Source organism: Molothrus ater, chromosome 6 (assembly GCF_012460135.2).
Source record: "Molothrus ater isolate BHLD 08-10-18 breed brown headed cowbird chromosome 6, BPBGC_Mater_1.1, whole genome shotgun sequence".
NCBI classification, from domain to species: domain Eukaryota; kingdom Metazoa; phylum Chordata; class Aves; order Passeriformes; family Icteridae; genus Molothrus; species Molothrus ater.
In genome coordinates, this window is record NC_050483.2 from 25,386,301 (window position 1) to 25,407,044 (window position 20,744).

Consider the following 20,744-nt stretch of genomic DNA (forward strand, 5'->3'; position numbering starts at 1 on the left):
TGAAGCCTTGCATCTCAAGACTCTCATGCCTCTTCTCTCTCTCTCCCCTTCTCCCTCTGATTATCTTCCTCTTTCCTTGGACAAGAATTCAGTTTCAACTTGACCACTAGTCAAGCTTTCTTGTCCCAGTAGTTTTTTTACAGGTTCACTACAAGCTTTCCTACCTAACTTGCCTGGTGATGAGGACTCAGCAGCTGCTGACATTGGAAGTTACACTCTGCTGTCCCAGCAAGATCTTCTTAACTTCTTCCATGGTGAAAGCCTACCTTCGTAAAAATTTTTTCTGGCCTGTAACTGGGCAGGAAAATACGGCATTATGGATTTGATTTATAACTAAGCTCTAACTGAACTTTATGGTTCCATTTTATATAAAATTATTTATGAAGACAGTTAATATTCACTTAATTATATTTGGAAAGGCATTTTCTTTTGTGTGCTGTGATTCAAATCTGTAATTTTTTCAGGAAGACATTTTTCCATTCAGTCTCTCTGAATACCTCTTTATGAGTTTTATTCTCATTTGACGACCTGAAAAACAGGTATGGTACATGGATATATGAATATGTGACCTGTCATTAGGCATTTTCTGTATAAAGTGCAACTCAATACCTCCATTATTGATTTCAGCCAAAGTTCTGCTGAACATGATGAAAGCAGAAATAACATTGTTTTCCAGGAATCCATATGCATTTATATCAAAGTGAAAATGTTTTCATGACAATTACAGACAGCTGCCTATGAGAGAAATGCAATTTCTGGAATAAAAATGAAATCCAGCAAACTGCAGTCAGTCTCCCTGTATCATCTCAGCCTAGTCTTTCCATTTCTGAAGGTGCTTATACTCTCAGAGGCAAATTTCTTAAGCTCTTTGGCAAGAACCTTGATAACATTATAAGAGAAATAGAATTCATTATTACTCCATCTGATATACGGAAAAAAACTCGCTACAAAAATATTATCTTCCAGTTAGTAAATATCATAACTAACTAATAGCCATACTTATCAGCTTTGTAAAGCAAAACCCAAAAATCATTTCTTCAGCTTGATAACAACCCCATTAGGGAAGCAGAGGTTTTCTGCTTGCATTTTTGAAGAGGAGGTTTGTTTCTCTTTGCTTCCTGTCTAGTCATCGGGCAGCCTTGCAAAATTGTACTTACCTGAGGTATTGATACATTGGATGCATGAATAAAACACCTCTGACAATTTTCTTCATTTTGCTGTATTTTTTCCTTGATGTTAAATGCTACGTTAATATCTTTTATGCCAGAAAAAGCATGGAATATTTTCCCCCTGTTACTTTTGCAGGGCTACTTTGTTTATCACTGTTGACAAATTGTGCTACTAGTCCATGGAAAAGACAAAACAGTGGAAAGCACCTAGAGTTCAGGAGGCTGGAGGAATGCTTGGTTGCTGTGCCACTTACTCTCTCTGAGGAATTAGAAGAATTTGGTGAAATATTGGCTACCCCTGACTCATGGTTATGCAGCTCCTTACAAGGAAGAATGGTTGGTTTATTTGTCTTGTTTTCAGTGTCTTTTTTCTAGCAATCTGCTCACATGGAAAGAGAAACAGATGGAAACCCAATCTAATGATCTACAATCCCAGTTTAGTTACTGAAGAGAACTCTGTGTGCTCTTAGCAATGGTGGAAGACACCTCCTGGCCAGCTCCTCCCAGTTTATATACAGGGTATGATGTTCTATGGGATGGAATATCCCTTTGGCCCTTTCAGGTCAGCTGTCCTGGCTTTGTTTCCCCCCTGCCTGGCTGTTTGTGCACCTCCTCACTGGAGAGCCTGGGAAACTGAGAAACTCTTGGCTTAGGGTAAGCACTACTCAGCAACAGCCAAAACAACAGTGGGCTGTCAACATTAATTTCATACTGAATCCAAAACTCAGCACTGTACCAGTTACTAGGAAGAAAACAAACTCTATTCGAGCCCAAACCAGGACACTGTTTAAGAACCTTATCAGACATTTTGTAAAGGCATTACTAGTGACAGTAGTGTTGGGGATTTCAAAATGATGACAAAATATGGGTTCCCTGTTTTGAAGACAGAACTACAGATTTAACTGAGTACAAACATTAGGTTTTGTGCTGGTTTTAAACTCTGCTGCGGCACCCATGGCCCTACCGTGTCCCAGGTACAGTGTCTGGCCGTACCGAGGCCGGGGCCCGGGCACGGCCCTGAGCTGTCCGCGGTGCTGAACGCGCCCGGCACGGCCACTGCGTTACCGGCGGGGCTGCGCGCCTGCCTCTCTGCCTATACCTCATTTCCTCTGCTTTTGGTGAGTTTCATAGGCCACTCATTTCCCTGACACCTTTATGATCGACTGGAATGGAATGCACTCTCTGCCTGAAAAAATTCCAATAGCTGTAGTTAAAAACTCCTTGAAGACAGTGACAACGTGGACATATATTAGTGCAAAATCGGTTCTACGACCTCAAGTGAAGAAAGTACTTCTCCCAGGAAAATAAACATAAAGCATACACTATTTGATTCTGTGAAATAGAAATGTCAAAAACCCCAGAGAAAAAGTTTTCTTGGTATTGTTTTCAAATTATTTTACTTTTTATTCTCTCTTGCATTACTGTTTTTATTCTATATTTGAGTTGATTCCAGAGACAAACTGTCAAGTCTTGTGAATAAAAATCTCTGTCAAGTTCTGTGTCGTACTGTGGTCTAGTCCACAAAGCTGGGCAAATGTGTGTGCCAACAAATGCTGGGAATACAGAGGGTAAAATGACCTTGTAAGAGACATATCGGCACCAATTTGGAGTTATGGCCATGCCAAAGAGCACCTTTATATCCTAAAAAACCCTCTACAAACCATTTGGAGTTCTTTTGCACGAGCACAAACCAGACCCTTTACATTAAAATAAAGCTGTTTGCTTGTTGCTTAGTAGTTACTCCTGCTTAGATTTTTTTCTTAAAGATACACTCATGTGGCATCATTCATCTCACTAGGGTGTGTCTATGACCTTTCAAGATGTGTTTGATTCTTAATGCAGCACTTTCAAATGAACTGGCAAAGCAAATTGTGCGGACAAAGAAACATTAGTGTACTTAGCTCCCCTTTCTCCAGCATCCAGGTAGTCAATTGCTCAGTAAGAAGTTTTATGAGTTTTTCAGAGATATCCCTCTTGCAAAGGGAAATAAAAGCCTGTGACTGTTGAGATATAAATTTTTGGCCCCATTTGAGTAGTAACAGCATTAAAAAGACTATTTCAATTCAGCTACTATGCCAGATTGTTGTAGAAAATAATAGTAGTGATGGTTTCTGTGGAAAATATTATATTTAGCTTAAATCTTCATTAAAATCTAGTTATTTTAGGCTTTCAGTTTTGTTGGGTTTTTTTCCCATAATCTACTGAGGTTTTTATAATTTTATTTGGATTGTGTATATGGGGACTACAGGAGTGGCTTCTTTGAGGAGCTGACAGAACTAATGCCAGCCAGCTCCAAGACAGATCTGCTGTTGGCTGGGGCTGGGCCAGGCAGTGACAGTAGAAGTGCTTCTGGGATAACATTTGAGAAGGAACAAAGTCTTATTGTGCAAAAGTACTTGCAGACAGAGGAGAGAGAAGTGAGAATATGTGAGAGAAACAACTGCACAGACACCAGGGTCAGTGCAGAAGGAGGGGCAGGAGGTGCTCCAGGAACCGAAGCCCAGATGCCCCTGCTGTCCATGGTGCAGACCTTGGTGGGGCAGCTGTGTCCTGCAGCCCATGGAGTGGGTGCAGAGATCCTCCTGCAGCCCCAGAGGACCCCAGGCTGGAGCAGGTGGATGCCCAGAGGAGGCTGTGATCTGCTGGAAGCCCAGGCTGAGACAGGCTCCTGGCAGAACTTGAGGACACACGGAGTGAGGAGCCCATGCTGGAGCTGGTTTTCTGGTTGGACCTGTGGCCCTGTGGCAGATCCAGGTTGGACACTGTTCTTGAAGGACTGCAACTCGTGGAGAGGGACAACACTGGAGCAGTTTGTGAAGAACTGTGGTTTGTGGGAAGGGCTCCTGTTGAAGAAGTTTGTGGAGGACTGTCTCCTGTGGGTGAGACCTCACACTGGAGCAGGGGAAGCATCTTTCCCCTAAGGAGGAAACAGCAGCAGGAACCACGTGATGAACTGACCATAATCCCCATTCCTGTCTCCCTGCATCTCTGGTGGGGAGAAGGTAGAGAATTGAGAATAAAATAAAGCCCAGGAAGAAGGAAGGGATGGCGAAAGGTGATTTTTAAGTTTTGTTTTACTTCTCATTGTCTTAGTCCAATATTGATTAATAATAAATCCAATTAATTTATCCATGTTGAGTCTGTTTTGCTTGTGATGGTAATCAGTGAGTGATCTCTCCTAAGCCTTACCTCAGCCCATGACTTTTCATTATATCTTCTTTTCCCCGTATAGGTGAGGAGGAGGGTGATAGAGTGGCTTTGATGGGCACCTGGCATCCAGCCAGGGCCAAACCACCACAATAGTTTATTCCTTTAAATGTCTCAGAAGTCAAATAGTCTTTTGCTGAAGATGTCTTTTAACAATAGAACCATGATTTGTTCTTTAAGCACACCCACAATTTGAAGGATGAACAGGTGAAATTAAACGTCTTGAAACAGTCTGTCTGTATTCACAAGGAGACACATCCCCCTCTTCTTTACACTATTATAAACCAGGAGTAAGTCCACAAAATTTGATGTGTCACCATAAATACAGGCAAATACGTCCCAGTGTTCTGAGGGGTTACATATGGCTAGTCAAAAATAACAACTACGCTTAATTACAAAATTTTTGTGTTTTTCTGCTAAAATGCCAGCTGTGGAAGATAAATCCTTTATTTAAGGCAAGAACAGGAAAAACATTAGCAGAAACCATGTCAGTATCTCAGATGCTCTTCCGTGGAGCTACAGGAAATTTGAGGAGGGAGAGCACAATCCATATGCCAAACCAACAACCTGCAGCCAGTGATGCTGCTACCTGCTTGCTCCTTTCAGCACACATTTCCTGTCATGGAATACTATACCTAGGGCCCTTTCTCCTCCCCCATTTTATGTTATTCCCTGGATATGTTGGCCCCCAGGGCAGCAGTAGGAATGTGAGGGATAAAAGTAGTGAGAGGGAAGTGACAAGAAAAGGCATTTCTCTTCCTCTTTCATGATGGAGAATAGCAACTGCCTGCAGCATGAGGTGGTGCAGATGTGGGAGAAAAATTATTTTTCTCCCAGGTTTTTTTCTCTCTGGTGATGTTCGCCTTCTGCGTAGGTCTTTCTTTCCAGAGTATTTCCCTACCCTTTCTTATAGAGTAACCCTATGCCCTATACACCAGCAGACATTTTGTTAGCAGGGGTGCTGTGCACTCTCCTTCCTCCCCTGTGGCCTTATCCTTTGTGTCCTTCCTCACTGTCATAGCTATCACCTCATGATCTCAAACACTAGCACCCATTTTTCCAAGGGGACATTGGCATTTGACTGTGCCCGAGGTGTGTTGTCTCCCTCTCTCCAGTTTAGGTATGCGAGGTAGCTGAATAGCCGGAGATACTTTGTGCAGGCGTGACTTGGAAATGCAATTTTAATTCCAGCCACGAGGGGACCTTCATAGTTTTTTGTCTCTTTCCTGCAGGTTCGTGTGATCCATACACTTAGATCAGTTACAGTTTTGCTTCTTCTTAGGTAAAAAATCATTCCCCCCTTTTTATTTTTAATATGGCTTTCATTTATTAGGTGTCCAGAGTTTATATCAAAAATATATAAATGTCTTGCATAGAGAAATTTGGCAAATAGCCTACAAAAATGAATCCCAAAAGTAAAGAGCTCTCAGTGCAGCAATTGTTTTCACATCATAGGACCTGTGTTTGGAGTCTCATTCTCCTCTTGCATGCAGCAGCTGTGTACTTGCATAATTTTATCTGGTTGTGTTTGTATGACAAAAAGAGGATGTGATTGTAACATGCACTAACTTTCTCACTTTTTCTAATGAGCAGCAAAGACAGAATAACTAAAACACGTGGCCAGGGTGCTCAGCCCCTTTGGAGCGGGTGATGAGCCACTGAGGCTGCCTGCTGTCCCTGCTGCTGCTCCTCTGCCAGCTCCACCAGACTGGTCACACCATCCCCTGCTCTGCTCCCAGCTCCTCTGTGCAGAGAAGCACCATCCCCTGGCACAGCTGCTCCTGACACCACTCCGAGAGGCAGGCAGCCCACCCACTGCTTGCCGCTTGGCTTCCCAGGAAGGGATGTGCTCTTCATCTCAGCCACGGAGGGGAAACTCTGCCTCAGGCATGAATGGCTGTGGGTGAGTTGGGATCTTCCCTTAGGCGTGGCCAGCACTTGGGCCATGTGCCTTTCTTCCAGTTCTGGAAAAAGGGCCTTTCTGTATAAAAACACACCCAACTCCTTTCCTCCCTAGTTATATCCTGAAAGAGATATGGTAACTACTAATAAATGCTTGTGTTTGTTGCATCCAAGAGAGACTTGCAAATCACAGCACTCAAGTACTTCTCAGGCGTTCTGAGGTCATGCTCAGCATGGAATTGAAAGAGGTGGCGTTTCTCAGCTATCATGCTCTAAGGTCTCTGAGAAATCTCATGTGGGCAGTGAACAATATGCATGTACTACACAGGCCAAGTTAAACCCAAGGCTCCTCTCTAGATCATATTTAAACCGTTGTCTTAATGAAATCTTTCTAATCTATTTAGAAATGTCTGTCACATCTTTGTCTCTGTATCGTCAAGGCTTAGACACCCTATGGGAACACAAACTGGAAGGAAGTAGAAATAAGCAATATGTTAATGATAACAATGTTTAGAAAGGGATTTCATGGGAATGAAATAGACTTTTATTTTTGCCAATACAAATAAAGGCAGAAAGCAGTTTTTGTAGCAGGCATGTGTGAAATGTGAAACCCTGGCAGTGCGCAGCAGTGCCGATGTGAGCCAGAATGACTGTGATAAGCAAAACGCTTCACCCCTGGAGGTGGGAATGTGATCTGGTGGTTAGAGTAGCACAGAGCAAATTTGAAGCTCCCTGCTCCTGCCCCCAACTTCTGTAGTCAACTCATGTACTGTCTATCAGTTCACCCATCTGTACAACAGGGACATATTTATCTGTATCTTATCAGAGCCAGCTCTTGGCAAGCACCACGGGTGGATGCGGGCAGCCCTGTCCTATCAGGAATGCAGGATTTCACAAGTGAAAAGTACAAGTCACCAACACTTTGTCAGGACACAGAGCACCATTCCATTTGTTAAAACAGCTGTACACCTATGAGGAAATGTGGTGATACTGACTGAAGAATCTCTTTATTCCCTGGGTACCTTTGAAAGATTTTGAGTTAAATCTTACACAAACTTCAGCTCTCTAGAGTGATATACTATAAATGAGGTCAATTAAACCTATCTAACCTTATCCAAGAAATCACCACTAATCAATATTATAAAATAGCAATTTTTATTCATGTATTTATTAAAATGATAATGTATTACATGTTTTTGTTTTCATCTTCATTACTTGAAAGTAAAATCTTTTAAATTATATTTTATAACTGAACTGAGCTGCTAGTCCCAGAACCGTTACCAAGGTTAAGGTTTCCTAAATAAGATTTCCTAATCATAGACCACACATAATCTTGTAATTGCAGAATCAGCAGACAGAGCAATGGCTAAAAGAGACTGGAAACTGAAATGTCCTTCCACATGCAGCAGGCCATCTCCTGAAGGGCTCCTGTTTGCCCTATGAAAGCTCACATGTAACACCTCTCCTGTGAATAAATATGTTTTTCCAGCTTGCTTATCTACAGACAAAAGCTGCCAGAGTGACATAGAAGAGTTACATGGGTCCAACCTTGTGTATAATCTTGAATACCCATTTAAAACTGCCCTTTGCATTTTCTGCTCTATCTATAAATTTATTACTGTGAGTATTCTTATAAAACCATCAATTATAAAATCATGCTTTTGATTAAACTGTTATGACTTTAGGTATATATTAGGTTTAATCAATTTTCATGTTTTGAGACTGCCTTTCTGCTCCAAGAAATTTGAAAGTGATTGTAAAATTAGTAATAAAAGCAGTGACTATCTTCTTTCAGAAAGAACGTAAATCTATTACAGTCTACTGTGAAGGAATACCCTCCTACAGGTGCTTTGGTGTTCTCACGGCCTGTTGGGGAAAAGTTGCACTGCCAACCACTTTACTGTGCACTTTACTGGTTGTGTTTTCACATAATTTGGCAGCTGCTGTCAACCCTGCCTCCCCCATCACATACACCTTGGGAGAACTCCCACCACAGCTTCTACACAAAACTAAGTCTACCACAAAGCTTGGCCGTTTAAGCCGAAAATCCAGACTTCCCAAATTCCTGCCTAGGCACCATGTAGTTTCAGAAAAGTGTCCAAAGATGACTGATTTTTTTTTTTCTTTTTTTAAGTTTCTCAGCTGCCTTTCTGTCTGCTCCTTAGCATTCACAAGCTGTGGGCCCTGTGAGAAGCACAGCAGCCACCTCAAGGGAAGGCACATTGTGCGGTGCCTTTTGGAACAAGTTTTTTCAAAGGTAACCTGAAAGATCAAGCTGTAAAATAATCAACTGATCATTTTACAGATAATCTGTCCGAATCACAAGACAGGTTAACAAATCATTTATAGCATCACTGGAGGGAGGAGTCCCAGCCGTGGCTGGGACTGCGCTGGGTGCGGTGGAGCTCCACAGCCCCTTTTGCAAGGAGCTCCGAGCCCAAGCACCAGGCAAGAGAGAGCAGATGGTGAGAGACAGATGGGACAGTACAAGGAAACAATGAGATAAATGAGCAAAAACTCAGCTGAAGACTTTAGCATTTGGTTCCAAAAATTATTAATTTTAGTAATCATTTCAGCTGATGTAACCCTATGGTAGAACGCCTTTCCCGTTCCAAAGGTCTTAATAGCTACAATTACAACACATGCGGCAACCCAGCACGGGTTACATTTTAGGTAAAGAGTGGGAGTTAGCAGGCAAGAAGTACCAAGGCAGGGGGTGTCAAACGCTGAAATTCGTTCAAGGGGGCTTGGGTATCGCAGCAACCGGCGGCTGAAGGCAGCCTGCTTGAGCACTGCTCAGCAGTAACGCGCTGACTGACAGGCAATTCGGGCTTCCCGGGAGGCCGGCGCTGCCCCAAGCCCCTGTCCCGCTCGCAGCCGCCGGGGATATTGCAGCGGGGCGTGGGGACCCGCAGCGCGGCCGGGGCAGCGCCCTCAGCTGCCGGCACCGCGCGGTCACTCACGCACCGTCACCCGGTCCCCGCGGGCTGGGGACAGCCCAGTCACATCCCCGCCCCCGCGGGGCGCGCTGAGCCACCCCAGGATGTCGCGGTCCCTCCACGGCAGCCGCGGCGGCCTGCAGGTGGCCGCCGGTGTCAGCGCGCACCGAGGGGATGCTCACACACGGACCCCGGACCGCCACGCGCGGCCCTGAGGGGCCGAAATCCCCAGGGAGGGTCCAAGGCCGCCTCCAGCCGAGGCTGGGCTGTGGGGCCGCGCCGCCCTCCGGCCCGCGGGCGGCCGGGGCTCGCCGCGCTGCGCAGCCGCCGTGCCCGGGGAGCCGCGGCCGGCGGGCGAGGGGCGGCGGGCGGGAGCGGCGGCGCGGAGGTAAGGCGGCACGCTCGGACGGGCACCGGGACACCCCCAGGCCGCTCCCCGGGGACCGCCGCAGGGAAAGCGAAACCAAAAGGGCGGTGATGGTGATGGTGGTGGCGGCGGGAAGGGGCGGGCAGGGGTTCCCGCGGCGCGGCTCTGCTCGATGCGATTCGATCGCTCCTCCCCTCAGCGCCGAGGCGGAGCGGGGCGGTGGCGGCGGGCGGGCGGTCGGGCGGGCTCAGCGCGCCCCCATGGCCCTGGCGCCGGGTCAGCGGGCACGGTAGCAGCCTCCGGCTGTCGCCGCGGGTGACTCAGAGCTGCCCGGGCAGGGTGGGCTGGCGATGCGCCTCTCCGCCGGGCTCCGGGCAGCCGCGGGAGACTGACTGATCCACAAAGAAGTTTCCCCGGCAGCGGCGGCGCGGCGCTCCCCCATGCGCGCCTCCGGCCGCCGCTCCTGGAGCGCAGCTCGGCAGGCGCCCGGCGCCGACCCCGCCATGGAGCCCCGCGCGGGGCTGCACAGCAGCCCGGAGCTCAGCCGGGCCAAGCGGCTGACCGTGGGGGAGCTCTGCTCCCTCTTCGAGGCTCGCTGCGCCGCCGTCGCCGCCGCCGCCGCCCGTCAGCTGCCTGACCGGCCGAAGAGGGGCTGCCGACCCCCGAACGGGGTTCTGCCGCCCGTCATCCCCCGGCTCACCGTCACCGCCGAGGAGAGCGAGGAGGCGCAGGGCAGCCCCCAGGCGCGGCCGGCGCGGCCGGAGGGCGGTGGGCTGAGGACGGGCAGCTCGCTGCACCTGCAGTCCCGCCGACTGTCCAACTCCTCGATCTCCTCCACCGGCTCCTCGTCCCTCCTGGAGGACTCGGAGGACGACGTGCTGAGCGACACGGAGTGTAGGAGCCAGGGCATCGTGCACTTGGAGCACGGCGAGGACACCGGCCAGGTAGGGGTGCGGGGTGAGCGGTTCGCCCGGGACGCGCTGCCCCCTGGCCGGGCAGCTGGGCACCCGCTGGGCTCCTCAGGGGCCAGCAGATGCTCCCGCTTGGAGTGAGGTTTCCGTGACCCAACTCCAGGAAAGCTCCGTGAAGCTCCTGTCCTGGGCCGGCAGCAGTGCGCTGCGGTGCACAGGCTGCTGTGCCTGTTGGAAAAGCGCTTCTGCACGTGGGCTCGTCAAAAACCCGGCCAGGTGTGCGCTGTTTCTTTCTGCTGTGGAGTTGTACTTTACGTCCCAAGAATACGGGGAGGTGTTTTTTGATCATAAGTGGGTTGTTTTTTTTCTTTTTTTCCAGTCTCCTGTGTCAGATGCTCAAAATAAAATTTTACCAGGCATTTCCCAGCAGGTATTTTTTGTCTCTTTAGGTCCTGGAGTCTGTGGTTGTCAATTTTTGAGCCACTTCTTGCTGTGAGCATGACAGGAGATGGGGAGGAGCTTGGAATGGATAGAATGCATGCTTTTGTCCATTCTGGCAGCAACACATTCTTCTCAGTAAATCCCCTCTGTAATTTGGCAGCTTTCATCCATGAAGTGCACTTTTAAAGGCATATAGTTAGTTGCTTTTTCATAGTCTTTGATGTATATTTCCCTGACTCCATACAGAGTGCTTCTCATGCTTTTGTACTTGAAAAATGTAGCTTTAGTGAATTCCCCCTCCCACCTTCATTGATACTGCTGCTTAAATTGTTGTTCTACTGCCAACTCATTGGTGCTGAATTGTTTTCAAGCACAACATATGCTTTGATAAAAAAGGTATAAAGAAGAAGTAATGCAACCTGTAGGTGATACCTCCAGCTGGACTTTTCTCATGGTAATTGTGGGTTTACTACTTTAAAGGACACATAGTCCAGGAACTAAAATGCTGTGCACAATATTGGTTTTGTTTGCATCAACTTGTGGCCTGATTTTGGAAGAGAAAAAAAAGAGTTTTGTATTTTGTCATTTTGAGTATAAAGAAACATCTAATTATAAGTCTTAGTTTGTACTTTTGATTCTGAGATAGAATCTGGTTTGCACAAAAAAAAATCACTTGTTTTGCTTTCTTTTCTAAAAGACATGCTATGTGATTTTGTGAAAGTAGCAGGAGAACAGAAATTAAAGATAATAAAAGGCCATGGGATCATTTGACTCAATATCCCTGCTGTGGCAATATGTGTGCAGCAAGAATTAAGTGATGATGTTTCAGCGGTAAGAGAACTCTGAGATGGCATCGTGGCATCTGGTTAAACTGTGTGAGTATAGACTGAAGCAAAACTGATTCTTCAGATGAGAAGCTGTGCTATGTCAAAGCTTATGCTTCTGATTCTCTGAAGTCATTGGTACTGAATACAGTATTGAGACCTAAATGATTGGGGCTGTATCCTCCCCTATAGTCTGAAATGCATGTATAATGTGAGTGCTACTACTTTCTTTTAGGAAGTCTTTATAGTCACCTTTTAATTACAAGAAAATAAAATATTAAAGAAGAAGATCTCTAACACTGATTTATAGACAAACTAAAAACATCCATATTATAAATGTTTTAAACTCTGAGACCATCCTGTTCACTTAGGTGTGTGGGAAAATGAGAACTTCGATAGTATTATAATAATTCAGTTTTTGAAAAAGTTTTTGCAGTTTTCTGAAGTTTAGCACAGCTGCAGGACTGTTTAATTCCTCCTTGTAAAGTAAGTATTTCCTCAACTCAAGTGAAATACTTGATGCTTTAAAAGGCTGAGTTATGTTTCCATACCTGCAGTATAGGGGAAGATGGGGCAAACTGCACCCAGGAGCTTGCATTCTGGCTGATTTTCTTTATCTCATTATCCCTTCTGTGGCAAGTTGTCAAACCAGAGCAGGGACTGGTACCTAGGACTCTAAACCATCAGAACTTCATGGCACTACCTAATAAATTAAATGGGCTCACCTGCTCAGTGACTGCTTACATGGCTCATCTTTCCCTTCCTTGCTGCATTACCCACCAAGAGCTGGAATCCCAGGAATCTGCTGTTTCTCCTGTGGTCAGGTGCACTGCCCTTCATCTCAGATGGCTGCACTGTTTGCTCGGCAATATCTGGAGGCATCCAGGACAGTTCTTGTCATTGATGTCTTTTGGTACTGGACAATGCTGTCCAGTCGTTTCTTCAGCAAAACAGTGACCTCATACTGTGCCAAAGTCGGAGTCTATGCTTTGAACCTCTGGAGGTTCAACTGTACAGGATGTGTCCTTTCAACTTGTAAATCTTGAGGCAGTATGAATGTTTATTTTAGAGTGGAAGGCTTTGGGTTAAAGGCACAAACATGCGAGTGAAAATAACTACAAATTTTAGGATACTCTGTGGAATGGTTTTATATTTTGAAGATTTGATTTAGAGGCAATTTGGAACATTTTGTTTCTATCTATTGTTTTCAGTGTATTTTAATAGGTGAAGGCTTGTTCTAAGAGTGGAACACAAAGCATAGAGACTTTTCTGAAGGAAACTGGAATCAGAGGTGGGCCAAAGTTTTCTGTTTCCTAATTCATGGGAAATTTTGACATTTTGAAATTTCTCTTGTATTGAGGAATTCCCTGAGACTTTTCTCTGGAAATGTTAGAAGTTAATTTGGAGCCTGGTGCCTTATGATTAAGCTCAGACCAGTGCTCAGAGAACTGCTGGGTTGTCAAGCCTACCAGGCTCCCCAGTGCCTACCAGGGACCTTGGAAATTTGCCCAGGTCTTCAACTGTGGGAGTAGAAGTTCTGATAATGTTCCTGTTATCAGAGCTTCAAGGCTTCCATCTGGAGACCCAGGAACTTGAGACCTGAGCTGAAGAAGGCCCTCCCAGACCTCTCTACTGTTGATCTGGAGATGAAGACCCAGCTGAGTCTGAAATATTGTGGGCTCTCAAGCTACCTGTGTAGGACTGTGTGGGAGATGGGAAGCTCAGGAGCCTCAGTGTCCAGTGTCCTGGAGTTCTCAGGACTTAAATCCCAGGATGATATGCCTGGGAGTGCTGTCTCTGACTGTATTCCTTGGAGGAAAGTTCTCCTTGGTAATTCACTTGGCAAACTATTTTCCAAGAGGATGAGTGATTCAGTTAAGTATTTCACAGAGCATTTGGGGTTGGATGGATTGACATATCATGATGATGTTAAATTTTTGTTTCTTCTTGAGCACAGTACGTGGGCATGTCCCTGGAGTGTTGGGGGCAGTGAATACCTTGGGGCTGATGACAGTGACAGTGTAGTCCCAGCCTGGCTCCACTGAGACAGTTCACATCTGGGCAGGCCCACCTCTGAGAGCAGCTCAGTGGGTGGTGTTCCAGTTTCTCTGCATAAGTTATTCATGCCATTTTGCAGTAATTAGCAGAGGCTTTGAAATGGGGCTATCCAGGCTTTCCTGAAAGAAGACCCTTCTAACAGTGAAGGGATGGAAATATGAGAGAAGCAGATTTTGCTGCTGTCCTGTTGGTTCAGCTTGGGGTTTGTGAAAGCCAAGGGTGCAAAGCTGTGATAATGGAAACTGCATAATGCCATATTTGGATATTTGTAACTCTTGGCAGTGACTTAAGAAATATTGGTTATTTTTCAAATAGCCAATTGACAGAATAGATTTTACCCTATGGCAAAAGCTAACATTCCTGCATTTAAATGGGAAGCATACTTTTGTAGCCTTGCTTCATGCCATTGGGAGGTGTATATACACAGCTGAATCTTGCAGTGAAAACACCAGTGGTGCCTTTATAGCAATGGAGAAGATACAAGACTTATCTATTTTTGTCTTAATTCTGTGAATGAGCAGTTTTAAGAAGTACGAAGTCTGGTTACCACCTTCTTTGTTGGGACAGGGACTTTAAAGAGTGGTTTTCACAGAGAATAAATACCACAGTAATGTACAGCAGCCTTTTGTCCTCCTTATAGGAGAATGTTATTTACTAGATAGAAACATGCCAAATAAATCTACTCATTTTCATAGCTGTGACCTGTCATTCCAAATTCCTAGAACTGTAACCATGAGAACAGCTGACAATTTGCTAGAGAAAAAGCAGTTCAGTTCTTGCCTACAGTGATACCAGAAACTTTGGGGGATATTTATTAGTGAAGTGCATTTGGTTTGGTTTCACTGATCTTCTTAATTGTAATTTTCATAACATCAAGTACCTCAAAATGGACAAGCGTATAGAAAGGCACACACACTTAATAGCTAACTAACTAAATAAATTAATAAATACAGGATGAAAGTTTTAACTACTTTGGCTCAGGGGTGGGTTACATAAGCTAATGCAGTAGCATATAATTGTTATTTTTAAATGAAGAATAGGAATGATGGGATGACATAAGTAAGACTGTTAATGGGATTTTAGCCTACTCTCCAAAGGAAAGAAAGCTTGTGTAATCACTCTATCAATTCAATTTCAACTGCTTTAGTAGGTTTTAGCCAAATTTGGCAGCGGCATAGACATCTCAAAGTTTCTTCAAGAGCTCTTTAAAGTTTCAGAAAGGTCAGACTGGGTGGAAGAGAGGAAACCAAAATAAGTGCATACTTTTTATACCAAAATAAGTGCATACTTTTTATTCTCTGGGGGGAAGGTACCAGAGGAGATAAACAGCTGTCTTCTGTTTCGCATGTTGACTGGCAAGGAGGTGCTTCCATGCTGAATCCAGCTGCAGCAGGTAGTGTCTCCTCTCCTGAGGGTAATTAGCAGAAGGTGTGGGAGGGATCATACACTGCTGTGGGCTGGTGAGGTTAGGCAATGTGGAAGGTGCTTGTTGAGGCACAGGGGTGAAAGGGAGGAAGTTATGAGGAGGTGTGGAAATGTTAGGGAGCTAGGAGAGCTTTTGGAACAAGTTTATAGAGGACAGTGACCAGCTGTAGATACTCTGATAAGGGTGCAGGACAGTAGATACCAGTCAAGTAGAAACTAAGCTTCTCTCTCTAGTGTTCTGCTCACCAGGGAGCTGCTTTTGATGGAACACATTTCATGCTGCTAAAAACATGCATATTTGTAATGACAGTCCTAAATACTGAAATATTCCTTATTGTATACTGAACAAGTTTGAGGCAAACAGTGGTAATGTTCCATGTTTGCACAGTACTTGGAACAAAACTCTGAACTGAGAGCCATCTCTCAGTTTGAGGATGAATTCTTCACCACTGTACATTACAGTGGTGGAGTATATCAAACCATCAGCAGTATCAGGTCTAATGGTGACTTTTTATTAGTAGTGTGGATTCTTGTCTGTAAGGAAATTGACTTAGCTGTTCCCAAATCAGGTGAGAGAGAGGCAATTAAATGCCTTATCAGATAAGGGTTTCTAATTATGGATATATCTGAAATGGTGACTTAGACATTACAAGATTCTTCTCTTCTGAATCAATTCCACTCTGATAGTTTTCATTTTTCATATGTTAAAGGACATGTTGTTTGGGCATACAGTCTAAAGTTGAAAGAACTCTGTGATAACTTTTTCCTTATGGACCTGCTGTGTTGGGTGTATTGTAGAAGTTTCTTTGTATGTCCACTTTTATAGTTCAAACCTCCTTATAATGCTTGTTTCAACTGGAAAGGTGAGAAAAAAGTAACAGCAACTCTTCATCACTGGGTGATGCATATTTAAAGAGGTAATACCTAAGTGTATTTTTCTCACGCTGTCATTGACTCAGCAGATTTATTCGTGAAAACCCATGCCAGTCTTAAAAGAAATAAGGGTAGTGGTTGGAGCAATAGTTTGGAAATTTTGCATGTCTGTGTATTTTTGGGTTCTGACACTATTACCCTGTTAGACCAGTTTGATTAGAGTGAATATTTTTTAACTGGTTTATTTGATTACCATGTGTAATTAGTGTGGTAGTTAACATATTCAAAAATTACCTCAACTCACATCTAAAGTTTATTATAAATGGAATGTGGTAAAGTGGATTGGTTAGATTAAATGCTCACAATGTGATGCAATTTAATATTGGAAGCTGAGAATGCACATTGTATTTATGTGGTAAATAGCTGTTTTGTTTAGCAGTGGCTGAGAAAAACTAAGGATCATCATATGGCATTTTGTAGTGATTATCTATAAAATGTGGTGGTAGAAAAAATAATGTTAACCTTAGACATCTTGGAAGGAAAAGGTGATCTTATGTACAGCAGCAGTGAAGTCTATCTCTCTTCTTCCTTCACAGTCAGGGTAGTTCTTGCAGTGAAAGGGGGCTGAGGCAGAGAAAATTGGCTTGTCAGTCCATGTTAATTTGGATCTTGCATAGTGTAGGTTTAAATGGAATTTTTAAGTGCTCTTCTCTACCAACAGAGCTTCATCTCAAAAGCTCACAAATTAGGTAAGGTGGCATTGTCTGTCCAAAGCATAGCATACCTGGGGAAAAGTATAATAAAAAAAGGAGGGGAGTGAGAGCAGGTGTTAGTGTCCATCAACTCCTTCTGAATAAAAGTGTAGGGAACAGGGAGAGGCTACCTGTTCATCCAGAGTCAGGCTAGCAAATAGCCTGGCACTGGATAACAGTGTGGTGGTGGTGGTGTTTCCAATGGTGGTGTATTGGTGTATTGTTTCCAATGCTTAAGTAATTCATTCCTGTCAGTAATGGAGAATGCTTTCTGGGATAACATAACCAGCAGCATTTGAGTGGATTTTTATACTGATGAATGATGATCTTCTCACAAGGGATGAAATCTTTTACATTCCAAAACATGTAGGTGTGAGACAGATTCTACAGAAACCTACCCTGAACCCATCAGGCCTGGCTATTGTTGCTTGTTAGCAAATCTTCTGTTCCTTGGCAAGCTTGGTAAGAAGTCAGCCAAAGACAAATCGACAGCTCATGTGAAGCAGTGATCATAGACTTGACATGATCCAGATTTAGAGCTTGGGACAGACTCTCCAAGTCAGTTGGTGACTATAGCAAGCAGAGCACAGACACTGCTTTTGGGAGCTCAGCATTAACCCAGAATCCAGGAGCACTCCGTATTTACAGGCTGAAATATCCAAGTAAGGTGATGCAGTGATGCAAACACTTTAAACTGTTTACCTCAGCCCACTATTACCACGTTTATTTTACTCACATTCAGCTTCAGTCTGCTGCTTTATTCAGCCTTCTGACCTCATCTGTACGTGAGCCACATTCTAGCAGAGGTGTGGTTACAGGTGACAAAGAATATGTATAGAAACTTGTTTAGTCTGGCTGTCATTGGTACGAAAATGTGTCTGATTCATCCAGAGGATTAACAGGAAGCTGGGATGTTGTAGAACTGTATGAGTTAGTTAGTGGGAATGGCATAGTTCACTTGGGATGTATCAGCAGAAACTGCTTCATACAACTTCATGTGTACTTTGTACAATTTTCGTGTGATAAGAATAACGTCTCTTGATAAATTGCATTGAACACATTGAAGGTCTTTGTTTTCAGTGATGGTAGAAAATGATCATTAATTATCAAAATAACTGATTTTGTCTCCTGATCTCTACCACATCCAATCATAAAGTGATCCAGTCTTAGTTAAAGCTGCATTCACTACTCTGAGCTGCTACAGAGAACACAGCTTTCTTTGCGTCTCAGCTCTTTTCAAGCAGCTCCATATAGTGAGAACACTGCCGTGGTTCTTTCTAGTGATGTTCACTCGAGGCAGAACTATTTTCTGTGCTCTACTTCGTTTGCTTCCTGTGGTGGAGTGCTGAATCAAATGCAGGCTTCTACTTCTCACCTTTGAGGTGCTGGTGCTAGTCAGAGTCTGTGTGTTGTGGGCACACAAGAGATGGAGGGAGCCTAGCTGTGAGGGATGTATGCAGCCATCCCCCTCCAGGCACAGGAGGTGAGCTTGAGGAGGCTCAGCTGTGCACGAGGCAACTGTGAATTGGGTTTTCCCATACAAGAAGGCATCTCTCACCAACCAGCCAGCTCTGGCTCACTCTGCAGCATGTACTTTGGAAATGAAGAGAGCATTGTTGCCGTATATCGAGACCTTTCACTACTGGAACCTCTTCAAATGCTCTGAAATCACCACCTCTGCTGAAAATCTTCAAAGATTTTGAAGCATCTGGCACAGATCTGAGCATGTGGCACAGGTAGTGGTACTGTCATGTGCTTTCAAATGGCCAGTCTTATGGGTACCCATATTGCAAAGGGCAGCTGCAAGGTTCTAATGCAGGTAAAGAGCAAAACTTTGGAGATGAGGGAGGTAAGAGGGTTGTAATAGCTTCAGGTTATGTACCATCAGACAGAAGGGGAGTCACCGACAGGGATTGGGAAGGGTACTGGAAATGCGAGGGGAAGAGCAAAACTTAAAAGGCAAGCAGATTATTGCTTTAAAAATCAAGGAAAATACATTCTCAAAAAAACCCCAGGAGAACATGTGACAACTATATTAAGAAATCATCAGTCAAACATTGAAAGTATATGTAATGAAAGAACTCACGTGCCTGCAGTGTGGGTATGTTAATGTTCTACTGTCTTTCATTACAAGTAGGCATAGCACTTGATGCACAGAATTCATGACTTTCACAGTTCTATATTTTCAGTCAACTCAAAGGATAAGTTACAGTTCCACAGTCACTGATGTAATGTATTGCAGAACCTCTGTTTATTCACAGATAGCTCTGCAGCGGATCACAGAAGGGAAAGGCTGACTTCCCAATTTAACGCGGCTGAATGCTGATGTGGAGAGCTGCTGCCTTTGACAGTTTCACAGTCCCTCTCTGCTTGGGAAGAGACTAGGGAAGTTATTTATGGAGACTTTCACCATGGCCAATAACTGTATTTTTTTCATTCTCCTTTTGACTAACTTGAGAGTGAGCCTTACTAGCAGAAACACTGAACATTTGTGCATGCAGCCAAAGTTAATGGGAGCTGTTCTACAACAGTATCCTACAGTATTGTATAACACTGGCTATTAGGAAAAGCAAAGGTTGACACCTCAGTTTAAGCTTTCAAAATTAGTTGTACTTTTCACATTAACCTATCTTTCCTTCACTATTTTCCCCTTCATTTAATAGGTTGTGAAAACAAATTCACTAACATTTGGAAAACAGTGTACTGCTGCTGTAACGGTCGTCTTTAAGTTTGTACCGAAAACTTCCATTCTGAAAATTTCTAACTTCTGAGTACTCAGTTTTGCATTTAAGGCATTATTAAAGTTCCAGCTCAAATGTAATTCTGGATCTGAGCATGTTCCAGGAGCAGAAGGTGCTGACATCTGGCAGTGATGTTTCATCCTCTCTCCATTCCCAAAGTGTACCCTGTGGAACAAGGCAGCACTGCCTGGCCCGGGTGAGGTGCCCATGCTAGAGAGGGAACTCACTGCAGGGCTGCACTTGGAGAGGCTCTTCAGGCACCATCATAGGTGCCCTCTGTTGTGGGGAACACCTAGTTCACAGCTCCCTGGTGCACAGCTGAGCCTCCTCAACTTCCCTCCTGTGTATGGCTGAACACATCCCTCACAGCTGAGCTGCATTGATCCCTTGTTTGTGCTGTGCCAAGCAGTCACCACAGAAGGTAATTAACTACTAATGACAGTCTACTGCAAATTAATTTGAGGTTCTTACAATTTGCCAGGCTTTGTCAGGTTGACTTCTGTTCCTCACATTGCTGACTCCTGCTTTGAAAACACTCCTCTTCCTAGATTTCGGGTTCCTTCCTCAAAATTCAAAGTTAAAAAGCTTTCAAGAGGATTGACTAGAAATTTTGTAGTGGGGTCAATATGAGTCTTTTTCTAGCCTTGGAAACACCTCAGGTTTTTGTTAAGAGTTGTTCAATCTGAAAAAAACAGAGTTTTAGCTCTTTTTTGAGGTGGTTAACTTAGAGCAAATCACCAGAGAATGAAACACCTACAAAGAATTCTTGTGCATTGGTGGTTGTGCATTCCTGGTTGTGCAGGAAATCTGGGTTTTGGGACCCTGGTCTTCTGAAGGAGGCAGAGCTAGAGAAGACTATATCACCTTTGGACTCTTCTCTTTCATTGTATGCTTATGTGATGCAACAGAAAGGATAAAAATCTGTGTGAACAGTGTTTTTGCATGCAGATCAGCTGTTATCTTGTGTGGGGTTTGAGTGGGTTGTTGGCTAAGTGCACTTGACCTGAATATTCTAATAATGACAAGCTCTGCTTGGTGTGGGCTCCCTCCTTTGCCACCCATGTATGGTCTGTAGGGACGGCGTCACTGACCCCACAAAGGGTCAGCTTTGTTTGGGGGAAAATATAATCTGAAG

At 44.4% G+C, this 20,744-nt stretch overlaps 1 protein-coding gene across 2 annotated transcripts in view; it reads left to right on the forward strand.

The window, feature by feature from the left end:
- The first annotated feature begins 9,872 nt into the window (after positions 1-9,872).
- The window catches only part of ITPKA (inositol-trisphosphate 3-kinase A), a 39,533-nt gene continuing 28,661 nt past the window's right edge, over positions 9,873-20,744 (forward strand). The window contains exons 1-2 of one of the 2 annotated variants that reach the window (XM_036385014.2): positions 9,873-10,528; positions 10,875-10,925. In XM_036385014.2, coding sequence (XP_036240907.1) covers positions 10,025-10,528; positions 10,875-10,925 — 555 coding nt within the window. In that variant the 5' untranslated portion in view covers positions 9,873-10,024. The remainder of the gene's footprint in view (positions 10,529-10,874; positions 10,926-20,744) is intronic. The other variant, XM_036385015.2, reaches the window with a different exon arrangement.